The 12,024-nt window shown below is 42.2% G+C and overlaps 1 protein-coding gene and 1 long non-coding RNA gene across 3 annotated transcripts; one reads left to right on the forward strand and one right to left on the reverse strand.

Moving 5' to 3' along the window:
• Nucleotide 1: 1 nt before the first annotated feature.
• Nucleotides 2-11,984, reverse strand: LOC133144439 (uncharacterized). The gene is made up of 5 exons (XR_009710682.1): nucleotides 10,567-11,984; nucleotides 10,078-10,297; nucleotides 8,950-9,131; nucleotides 2,687-2,849; nucleotides 2-1,963 (listed from the first exon to the last, which is right to left on the reverse strand). It is a non-coding gene; the product is annotated as an uncharacterized LOC133144439 (long non-coding RNA).
• On the forward strand, nucleotides 4,242-10,458 carry si:dkeyp-92c9.2 (uncharacterized protein LOC571482 homolog). 2 transcript variants are annotated; one of them, XM_061267090.1, is made up of 2 exons: nucleotides 4,242-4,700; nucleotides 5,960-10,458. In XM_061267090.1, the coding sequence occupies exon 2, from the start codon at nucleotides 5,989-5,991 to the stop codon at nucleotides 6,973-6,975; it is 987 nt and encodes a 328-aa protein (XP_061123074.1). In that variant the 5' UTR covers nucleotides 4,242-4,700; nucleotides 5,960-5,988; the 3' UTR covers nucleotides 6,976-10,458. The 2 variants fall into 2 exon arrangements, with proteins under 2 accessions (XP_061123074.1, XP_061123073.1); XM_061267089.1 differs by having other exon boundaries at nucleotides 4,245-4,700; nucleotides 5,954-10,458.
• Nucleotides 11,985-12,024: the final 40 nt, after the last annotated feature.

Below are 12,024 nucleotides of genomic sequence, written 5' to 3' on the forward strand. Positions count from 1 at the left end.
GTTTTAACAGGTTTTAATGTTTATTAAAATAATAATAATAATAAAAGTACATTTCAAACCAGCTTTTTTTATGCGTGTGCATTGAACCTCCTAATAGCGTGGAGGTGTACCTCAATTGTTTGGGCTGATTTGACTTTTTAAAGTTTTTGTTTTGTCAGTGTCAATCTGAAGCTAATAGTGCTATTATGTGTTTTTGTAAACAAACCAGGCAACCAAGGCAACGTGCTTTACCGGCTCGCGTGCAGGTGGCGACTACCAGCTAGAACCAGTTCCACTCTTGACATTTTCCTCCTCTTTGTCACGACAGCATTGACGTTTGTCAATTATATCTTTTGGATACAAAGAGAAATATTTTTTTTTTAAAAAGTCAATAGTTGGATGGACATTTCTCTTTGCATCTGTGTTGTCATTTGTTTGGGGTTGGTCGCATGGGGGTTACTCGGATAAAAATCAGCATCCGGTGTGCCATCTGATATACAAAGACTGTGAAATCCATCAAGAATGACCAAATAGGGGGATTCGTCATATAGAAAGCAAACAAAAACACCCTCATCTTCGGTGTATTATTTCCACTGAATAACTGATTGGGTCTGACTCACCTGCAAGGAATGCTTGTCTTTGGGTCAGAGATGCAATGATGACAAAAGTGTTCTGTCAGGGTCACAATGTTGGGTAAACTATTCATTCCCAAATAAGGATTTGAATGTACCTGCAAACCACATGTTTCCTGGTTTTGGCAAAGGAGCCAATCACAGTAGGAGGTGAGTGCAGTATCACCTTTCTCATGCATGATGTCATTTTCTTTTGTCCATCTTAGTTGAATAATTTCCTCTTCTACATCCTCCTGACGTTGGTTTGAGAGGCACAATGCTTTTCCCTTTATTGGCTTGTTAGTCAATCACAATTACAATCAATGAAAACATAACAGATCTGGTTTGTACCCATTAAAACTGCATTTAATATTCTATGCTTTACATTTTGATAGCTAAACTGCCAATAAAATGAGCACTGATCCTGTTGGAACTAACTAATTTGATGTTGCACGACGTTGCAGTTTCCACAACAACCACAAGACGGCGACATAACAACTACAATTCGTTCTTTAAGTCCATTTCTGCTTCTGTTCTGTAGCAAATATGGCTCTACTCTTGCCTTAATTGTTTTGTGTGTGTGTGTGTGTGTTTTTTTTTGGCTCAAAGTAACAGAGAAAACATATAAAGACACATTTAATAACAAATTAATTCATTTTTTATCGCTTTCTATTATTCAATGATTCATTTATTGAATCATTTAATGTCACATTTATTTGATTTGCTTCACGGACTATTGCCTCCAAGCTCTTTATCTGCCCTCATCTTCACACTTTCCTGCAAACGCTTGATGCATCCGGTGGCCTGACATTCTTTACTCAGGCTGCCTTTTAATTGTCTGCCTGCGTCCCCCCTGCAGCCCCTGTCTTGGATGTTTGCTCTGTGACAGGCCTTCTCCCTGACGCGTGGATGGAGCTGTCCTCCAGGGGTCAGGGAGCAGCGGGGTCAGGGGTTAACACCACCGGCGGCGCTTTAACAACAAATAAGTCGCTCAGGTCTTTCTTCGGCCCTATAAATCCCATCACACCCTAGAAACAACTAATGTGCTTTCTCACTTCATTTATTTGAAGCTAAGGTTATATATACGTCATCTTTAAGGGTATAAATCACGTCTCCAAATTGCCACCGGGGGCTCAGCATCTATTCAGTGTGCAGACAGTAAAATGCAAGCAATCTGGTAAAACACATTGAGCTAATGGGGGTGAGGATCAGTCGGCTGATCCCCATGCCGGATCAAATGTTTGCTATGTGTTAACAGCAATCTTCTGCCTGTGGGATCAGGATGTGTGTTTGTGTGACTAATGGTGTAGAGAACACCCCTGATGATATGTTCTTCAATGGAGGGGTTAACAGGTTTGACCCTGACCCCCACCCTAAAGTAAAAGACAGAAAGACACGTCATTAGGTACACATAGACAATATATTGTCATTTAAGAATTCCCTATGAAATTCTGCTTTTACTAGAATAATGATAATATGGAACACTACATCAGTGTTTGTAATAATTTGCATCCTCCAGCAAGCAAAATACAAGCACAACAATAAACATGCTTTTAACTGTCATATCTAGAAGTACTCTGGACTTTGGGTTAGATCCACTGAAATAGCTGTTTTCAAGCATACATGTCAAAATTAAAAAATGTTTCTGATGCAGGTTTAGTACCAAACAACGCATAAGAGCTTAATCGCGTGCAATGAGCGCTCTCTACTTGTAAGGACTGGAACTGGATCTCACAACAAGGCAATTATTTTAAATTCCGCCAGAGGGCAGTATTGCTATAGGAAATTTGAAATAAACCAGATTGAGGAGCGTTTAGTTCATGTAATTATTTACATACATTATACAGTACATTATTTTGGCCCGCTAGGTCATCTGATTGGTAGTGTTTAGGCAAGCTGAGAAGGTTCTTCTATGTTCTCACTATTACATTAGATTAAAAAAATATCCAAGTAAGTCAGCAATGTCTGCAGACTCAGGTTAATTGTAGAGTCCAGCATTTGAAGCAAACATGGTGAAGCAGTTATCTTTTATTTCTGTACTAGATGTCACTTTGTGAACCTGTCTGACTTCCCCAACCTCAATTTATTCTCCTCACCTTTTTCCAACACCTTCTTGCGAAGCCCCCAGGTCTCCATCCTATCTATTCGTTCTGATCTTCCAGCTTTGATGCGTCCTTGTGATGCTGAATCAATTTTGGGGTATTTTTTTCTGCTCTCTCTCTTTGTTCCAGGAAGCGAGGATGACATCATGTTCTGACTCTGTAAATAAACATAACAGAAAAACTGAGATGAAAAAAAAATGAACAGAACATTTTGTTTGGGAGCTAAAAGATTATTATTAAGAGGCCACTTAAGAGAAACACTTTCTGAGTAATCAAAATTGTGTTTTTGTGCAGAGGTAAATTGGTAGGGAGCAAAGAGAAATGGACTTGTCTGACACGATAACATCCAAAACAACAAAACCACTAAAAGTGATGTGACGCTGATGGATTCCACTCTCCGCATTAGTGTTTTAATGGTTGTGATGTAGGGCAAGGAAGTGGGTCAAACTTGGTCATATTAAAAAAGAATGAAATGAAGAAAAAAAATCATATAAATAAAAAGAATCCTATTATATTAGTTTTATTCGGGATGGATGTTATCTGCATATTCATCTGCTTTTAATTCCATCCGTAGTTCTCAAACATGTAATTGGGAATTAGATGACAAACAGCATCACGAGACTTGACGCTGTTGGCTTGCGTGTATCCTTCATCAGTGGATAACAACAGTTCTTTTCATGGCAGTCAGTGTATCCGGGTCAGCTGGGCAGGAGATGCAGAATCCTGCAGCTGTGTGTGTGTGAACAGCTAGTCAAAGTAGTACAAAGTATCTGCAGTGTGTGTTTTTTTTTTTTTTTGTTACCAAAGGCTTATTTACTGCTGTTGATTTGTTTTGAACCACACTGGCTTAAAAAATGCATTGCAATTTATAAACTACTTTTTTTTTTTTCAATCATGTTTTTAGATGGTTCTGTTGTTTTGAATAATAAATGTTTTCGCCCCCACTTTGATTCACTTTTCTGTCTGTTTTGCAGCAGAGCTGTCATCTTAACACCCAATAGTTTTCTGCAAAATGTGTTTGTTTGCATTTTGGCTGCCCACATATTCTTATCTCCACTGCTCCATCATGACTTGATTGCTGTGTTGTTTTTTTGCCTCTCGACCAATTGTGCTCCTTTGGGAAAACAAACCACTTCCCATCTCATGTAGTTCTCATCCAGCTGCGTTCATGACAAGAAGATTTAACTAATTACTAAAAAATGTAGTTGTTTTAAAAATACCACGTTTGAAGCTGAATATTTTACATGGCAGGGACAAAACTGTGAAAGTTGGAGCTGTTTGTTTGTTGATATTTTTATTTTCCTCGTGAGGCATCTGATCCTCTTTCATCCGACACCTCATGATCAAGAGACATTTATCAGAAGATAGTTACATAATATAACCTGACCCACAAAAGGATTATGTCCCAAATATAGTGGAAGGTTAATGCATGTTTATATATCTTAGGTTTGCATCTGGACAGCAGCCATTGGGAAACACCAAGTTTATTGGTTGGACCGTACGTGCGCTGCAAGCTGACCTCAGTGCAACACAGTGCCGTCAGCATGAAGCAAGACTCAGGGGGGCGGGGCTACAAGTGTGCGCCCACTGGCTGCAAGAAGCGGACTCGCTCGCTCGCTCACAAGTGCGCCTGCTTGGAGCGGCTCTGGAACCCGAATGAGCGCTCCATTTGGAAGACTCGGGGATGACGCCAATATTTCTCACTGAACGGATGGGACATAGCTGAAAGCTGCAGACACTGTGGAGATCCGCATCTTCAAACATGGAGAAGATATTTGAGCGCAATGTTTATATTAGAGGAGCGCGCATGAGGAGGATGATAACCGCATCTCGTCCGCATGGACAACGCGCTGTTGCATCTGTGAAAAGCGGCTCAAAGCTTCCACGAGAGTGACTTTTGTGTCTTCTGTGTACTGGGAAGAGGAAAAGGAAAAAAAACTCTTCATTGCCAGTTTTTGCATCTGCAGACTGCGACACAGTTGGATTTAATATTCTGCTATATTCTCAGGTGAGCATTTTTGAGTGTTTTCTGTTGAGAATTGGAAATGTACTTTTTTTTTTTGTGCCAAGCAAACTTCTAAAATCTATGAATGGAGTTTGATGGCGCTATAGAGCCACAGATGATGTCACAATAGCTTCTTCAGACAGCAACAGTTACTTCTGGATGGTGTAAAAAAAACAAAATCCTTTTTTTTTTTTCTTCCAAATTCTTAATAACCAGTTGATAGCGCAACAATTGTTATGCCAGTTGTTAGCAATCAACACAATACAAAGCTGAAGATTTTTTTCTTTGTTGCTCTTTAACATTTTTGAGATGGTTGACAAGTGCGGAAATCCATTGTTTTGATTGATTGATTGATTGTATTGATTGATTGATTGTATATTTATTGATCCCCAGGGGTGGGGAAATTCAGGCCCCAGCAGTATTCATACCACAGAGTGGGTATACAAAAGACGCACAAATGGCATGAGCGCAACTCAATAGGCTCTCATAAGGCTGCCACACAACGGCGCCACAAAGAAAGCCAGAAAGTGCTCAAGATAAAAGCCATCAAAGCAAAACAAAGCTAAAAGACAAAGGAAAAAAAGTAACTGTGGCCAACCAGCACCCCTCAATACAAGAGAACATCCCAAAACACACCAAATAGCCTCCACGGGGTCCATAGACAGGTGTAGGGGCAGTCCAGTTCAACGGCGCCCAATGGACCGTGGTCGTGAATCGGTGAAAAACATCACAAAGCAGGCAAACGTGTGAGCAGCGTCCTGGGCACCCAGTCGGGTGCACGTGCAGATGGTCACCACGGGGCTAGCATGGCGAAAGTCGTTGGTTCCGACGAGCACGAGGGAGCGGACTCCCCACAGGGGTTGCGGCTGCAAGGCCAAGGCGAGGGACCCGGTCATCACTGCCCGGATAGCAGGAAGCCGCCGTAGAGTTACGCCGGTCTCGACCGATGATCCCGGTCCCAGGAAGAAAAAAAAATAATACAAAATATCCGATCCGAAGAGATACCGAGGTGCGGTAGAAGGCACCAGCATTGCCGAATGGACAAAAAGACAGAAAGAAAAGGGAGAAAAGAAAGAAATAAAGAGGAAAAGAGAGAACACTGCTGGGAGGCAGCCACTTACGGCGCCATACCGAAAAAAAAAAAGAAAAAAAAAAGTTTTCAGTTTTCTACAAAATGACAACTTTGCTTTGAGTGCATCATGTCTGAAAAAGAATGTTCAGTCAAGTGTGACAGAAAGCATTTTTCTTTTCGTCAGTTGCAGATCATTTCTGATCCAGCTCAGGCATCATCATGGGCACCGTACTTTCTCTGTCACCCGTCTCGCGCAAGTCAGGCTACTACGAAAACCGTCCCGGTTCGTTAAGCCACTACCCGAGCCTGAGCAGCCGATCTCTCAACAACCAGAAAGAGCGCGGCTTGAAGAGAGGCCAGTCCATCTTCCTCCCGGTGCTAACATGGAAACGTCTGGTGGCTTCCACCAAGAAGAAAGGGAACGCCAAGAAAAGCTCCAATGCACCACTTGGCCCGGTTGACCCTCTCAACAACAACAACAACCTAAACATCTACCAAAAGGATCCCGTGCTTCACCTCAACTACGAGAATGTGAGGAAGTCTCTGTCGTGCGCTAACTTGAGCAGCTACGAGGTGCCAGTGGGACTCGGGCTAGGGCTCGGTTACGGCCTGGGACTGGGCCACGGGTACGGCTGCATGAAACCACAGCAGCTTTCTTCTGTGAAAAAAATCCCGCAGGGGACCTTGAGCACGTCCCCTAAACGTGTCATCGTCCAAGCGTCCACCAGCGAGCTGCTTCGCTGCTTGGGGGAGTTCCTGTGCTGTCGCTGCTACCGCCTCAAGCATCTGTTGCCGTCCGACCCTGTTCTGTGGTTGCGGGCCGTGGATCGCTCGCTTCTGCTCCAGGGCTGGCAGGACCAGGCCTTCGTCACACCGGCTAACGTGGTCTTCGTGTACATGCTGTGTCGAGACGTGGTGGACGGGGATTTGGTAGCGTCGGAGCACGAGCTGCAGGCCATCCTGCTCACCTGCCTCTACCTGTCCTACTCCTACATGGGTAACGAAATATCCTACCCGCTCAAGCCCTTCCTGGTTGAAGCGGGTAAGGAAGCCTTCTGGGACCGATGCCTCGCCATCATCAACGCCACGAGTTCGAAGATGCTGCGAATCAACGCGGACCCTCATTTTTTCACGCAAGTGTTTGCCGAACTCAAAAGCGAAGGGGGGTGTGGTCCGCAAGATTACAGTCGGGTTCTGGAGAGGTGAGAGGAGTCAAGGAAGATGCCGACACAATTGACTGGTTCCGTTGCCATATGTATTTATTTGATGATTGCAACTTTGGGCTTGGTTGCCAATTCTTGGATGGAAATTTGAGGCAAAAAAAGAATCTGCAATTTTAAAAAGAATTTCAATTGAATTCTCTCTTGCCATATCCTCATGCCCTTTTTTTTTTTAAACCAACAGCAACCATGAAAAATTGAAGCACCATTTTTACCTCAAGAATCTTCTTGAGCTGACTTGAATTGCAGAACCTTTTGCTCCACCTGTCCCAACAAAAGTCTTGCACAGCATGTGCGAGGCCTCCAGTTGTCTCAGCTGCCTCTCGGGATCCTTCAGCATCCTCACGCATTTTTGGGGGGGGGGATAAATCAACATGCACGGCTCAGACCGGAGTACGCCATTGTCGCCGAGCACCGTGGCGGATTTCCAGCAACATCCAAGCCGATTGGATTGACATTTTCATCAGAGACTGAATCATAAAATGCGGCACAGACAGTTTAATCTGACTAAATTGGATATTCCCAGACAATGCCGAGCCATCTCGCAACACCGGCAGAGTGATGGATGGGAACAGCTGCACGTCGGTACCACGCCAGTCCTGCTGTGTGCTTTTATGGGTCACCTGGCCTGAGGGGACAGTTGCCTATTTTTACTCAAATCAAATTTACCAGGGAGCTTTCCAGAGTAGTAGTATCCCGCTTTAGCGCCGACGCATGTGAGCGGAAAGCGTGACCGACTTGTGCCGTGGCCAGCCGCCAGGGTCATCAGCTGTTTAGCCCGTCCTGCGTTCCCCTGCTTCTTGCTGACAGCCCGGCCGCTAATTAGATTAGCAGATTACGACTCCCCAAATCTCTCAAGACCTCTGCCCCTTCTCGGCCACTCAATAACCCCCGCTGCTAAATCCGGGCCGCGCTGGACGGCGAGTATTTAAATGCCCGATCATGTGCTTTTTACTCAGAATAAAAGCGTGACACACGTGCACTGGTCAGAGTCCAATCTGGCGTCTAATGAGTGCATCGTACATTCTCATCTGTCATGCACAGGCTTCTTAAAACAGCGAGTTCATTCATTTCAATGTGAGTTCTGCACGACATTTTGATCATTTTGATGCTTTTCAGTGTTATTCGTACTTGGATCACGAAGAAGTTCATTTATAAAATGAACAGATCGCAATGCCTGAGAAGCATCTTCATTCAGATCCTCAGGAAAAAAATTATATAGGCTAATTGCATCTTCTACTAAAATAGGTGCAGAGTGGTGACCCAGTATTTTTGCACAATACTTTACAGTATTCCAAAGTCATATCAAATTTGACTTTAACACATATAAACATCCCCTTAGTGGGTAATCCAGCGCTAATCCTCCCGCCCAATCAGATAGAGAGGGAGCGAGGGATGAGGAGATGGAAGAGGAGGGGGGTCGGAATGCACTGAGATTTTGATGTCACACTCGCCGTGCAGTTTTTGACCTCCCGGCTCAGCCTTCAAATCCTCCTTTAGCAAAGTGAAGGCCACATAGGCCCAAAGCTGCCTATTCCCAGCCCCGTTTGAGTCAAACCCGCCCGAGGGGGAGCTCGCATGAGTCACTCCAGTCAAGCAGATAAGAGCGACGGCGTGATTCATAACCCGAAAGAGAGGCGCCTTTTCTTGGCCTTCAAATGGCAGCCATTTTACTCTCATTGTTACTTCTGCACCCTCTCGCTCGCTTGCACAGCTTTGACAAGGACACTTGTGTCTCATCTGCCCCCCCCCCCTTCTCCCTGCCGCCCCGTGCTCAGCTGTTCATTAGATTTGACACCCCAACCCGCCAGCTATCGTCAGGAGAAGAAAGGGCAGAATTGTTGTCATATTTGTTTTTACTTAATGAGACTGGGGGATACATTTAAAGGTTACATCCCCAATTTGAAATCAGAGCATGGAAATGAGCAACACGGCAACTGTCTCCTCTTTCGATCCGTACCTGAGCAGGATGCGGTAGCTGCTCCTCCGATCCTTCCAAGCCAATTAACTGCAGTCTCAGCTGGAGTTGGAATTCACTTCATCCAATCAAAAGCCTCCTTAGAGATTGACTTGCAGGACAGGAAGTACACCATGTTTGTGGTCCCTCTTTGTGCATCACAAGGACTTGATAGTTGCTTGGACCTGAAATTTACATTTGTGGAGATGTGTGTTATTTATCCTAAAAATGCAAATTCAGAGATGGAAAAAATTGCCGCGCACACAGTTAAACCCAAAGTAGGTCAGACTGTGGCCAAATGTAGTGTTCAAGTGGATGTTTACATAATCTCAAGGCTGGCAATTACACTAGTTAGTGTTGATATAAGACTGTAAATTGTGTTTGAGGTATTCATCAAGTATTTGCCTTTGTCATCGTTTTTTTATCTTGAATAACTTTGGACTTGAATTTTTTTTGTGGGGCAGAAAATGAAAAAAAAAAAAAGTAATTCGAAAGGTCACCAAATAAAACAACTCAACTAGGGTATGAATAATAATAGTCACAAAAATGGTCCCAATTGGTTTTCTAAATGAGGAAATATTATTTAACTGTAACCGTTTCCACTTTTAGCTGAACGTGATGAAAATGTGGAATAGTGTTGAGTTCGCATAACTCTGTGAGTTGTGTTAAATTATTGGACTGCTGCTGAAGGTTAGCATGATCGCCTTAACATGGTGACTGGTGTAAATAAGACGTTATGTTAAATAAAAAAATAAAATAAATAAATAAAAAAGGCAAGTATGAAGAAAAAAATAAATAAATAGAAGTGATAGTGATGTCCTGTCGTAGAACGCATGCTGGCCGGTAGTTTAGAAATGTACTGTATTTTTTTTTTTTTTGCTTTTTATACATACTGAATTCTCATCTTAATATTTGTTGCCCATTTTAAAATATATATATATATATATATATATTTTTTTTTTTAAGAAGCATGTCGCCAACATCCAATGACTGCTCATGCTTAGAAACACCGGAAACAAAAATATTTCATAGGTTACAGCTATTAAAATAAAAACATGTGATTTCTTCAGGCAAAGAAAAGAAAAACTATTTATCAAATTGATCAAGTTAGCGACTATCAATGGCTTTTACCATCAATGCAGCAGATGGTGACACAAAGATGGTCATTGTACTTGTGGTGTTTGTCTCCGGCAGCTCCAGGGCAGCCTGCATACACACAGATGGTTTCACAGTTACAGCAACGTTGGGCAGATGTTAAAACAAATATATAAATATAATATAACTGCTGAATTTCAATCTCCCCCTTCCAGCTTGGTCCTTCTGGGTTTCCATGGTTACCTTCCTGGGTAACCTAAAACAAAGAAGCACATTAACTTGAATGAACTTTCATAAAAGTCACTAAAAGTGTGTGGCTAATAAAAAGAAAACTTGAAGACAATTTTTTTTTCTTTTTTTCATGATGACAATGTTTACTATGTGGATTATTTAATAAAGTATGGAGCTGAAGTACAACTGCAGTGTCAATATCTATATATTTTTTGTTTCAACACAAGTGAACTAAAACGCCCTCTGTCTACAATGAAGCTAATTTGTTTGCTAATTAATTCGTATGAGACAAACCTTGGGCACTTCTGTTCCGTGGTTGCTTTGGGGAGGCCTCGGTTGCTCTTCACTGACTTTTACGAGCCTGCTGGGATCACTCATTTTGCAAACACACTCTGTCAATGCTTCCTAGAAAAGGATTAGGGTTCGCAAGACCTGGTAGCCAGATGTACCGTTCAATGTCGTCCATGCCTGTTTATGTCTCGCTCTTTGAATCCAATAACAGCCAGTTTCATCTTTTATGCCTAACGTAACAAACTTCCAATTGTTTTGTGTTCAGGCAACCAGTTCCACCAATTCAACTTCAAACAACTACTCATTGGTCACACATGACCAGCACAATGAATCCACCGGGAATCCTGTCGGCAGAATTAATTTGAGTTTGAGGAAAAGGTCATGAGAAAACTTGAGGTCAAAATAAAAATAAAGAATAGTAAATAAAAAATAATAAATAACATTAAAATAAATAAATGAAAAATTAAAACAGGACATTTTTAATATAACAGTTTTATATGTTTTTTATTAACAAAAATATTTGAGATGTATCCTTATTTTTCATTCACTATAATAAATTTAAAGCGGAGCTTCTCAGGTTATCTGAAATGTTGCACCAGCTGGATGTGAAAAAACGCAGCTCTTAATTCCCTAAATGGGCATTTAAATATCCAAGTTAGAACTCTTTGTCAAATTTGTCCAGATTAGTAAGCATCCAGTCTGGTGGCATGTTGGTTTAGATGGAGCTGAGCGAATAGCAATCTGCCCCTCATGTTACTGTAATCTCCAACATGTGACCTCCCCTCCAGTCTGATAATGGAGAGATGCATGAAAGAAAAAAAAAACCCTGCTGGGTCTGCCCTGAGAGGATTTAGGGGCAAAAAACACAGCTCTGGGACACATATTATGCTAAATCCTCTCCAAGTCATTACGAAATTCTAACTGCGCGGCTGGTAATCCCTAAAGAGAAGCAAAGCAGGTGCCAGCCTCTCCATAATGGAATTGCATGGCGCTTAAAGTGATTGCATCAACAATCAGCCGGGCCTGATCAATTCGATTAGAGCTCGACGACTCGTATTTGTATAACGTGAGGAGATAAAGAAGAACGCATTCATCATTTTCTATCCACCTGTGGAAAAACAGCTCCAAAGTTCTGTTCCTTGGATACAAAAACAAGCTAAGAAGACATTTTAACTTCCCCTCGAGTCGTTCACACATTCATGAAAGACAGTCACACTGATGTGAGGACCATTATAGACCATCTTGCAAAGTGTGAATTGATGTTAGAGTGTCTGGGAAAGGATGTCAAGAGACTGATAAGTGAGTAAGAGTCCAATTAAACCCTTTCAAGGTGTTGGACTGTCATTAAAGTCAGGAAAAAAAAAAAAGGATGAATGTCAAATATGATCTGGCAGTGTGGCTTCCATTTGCAAAATAACAAATTTTACCTTTGCGTGATATGTTGGGTTTTTTTTTTTTTGC

This window comes from Syngnathus typhle, linkage group LG20 (genome assembly GCF_033458585.1).
Source record: "Syngnathus typhle isolate RoL2023-S1 ecotype Sweden linkage group LG20, RoL_Styp_1.0, whole genome shotgun sequence".
NCBI classification, from domain to species: domain Eukaryota; kingdom Metazoa; phylum Chordata; class Actinopteri; order Syngnathiformes; family Syngnathidae; genus Syngnathus; species Syngnathus typhle.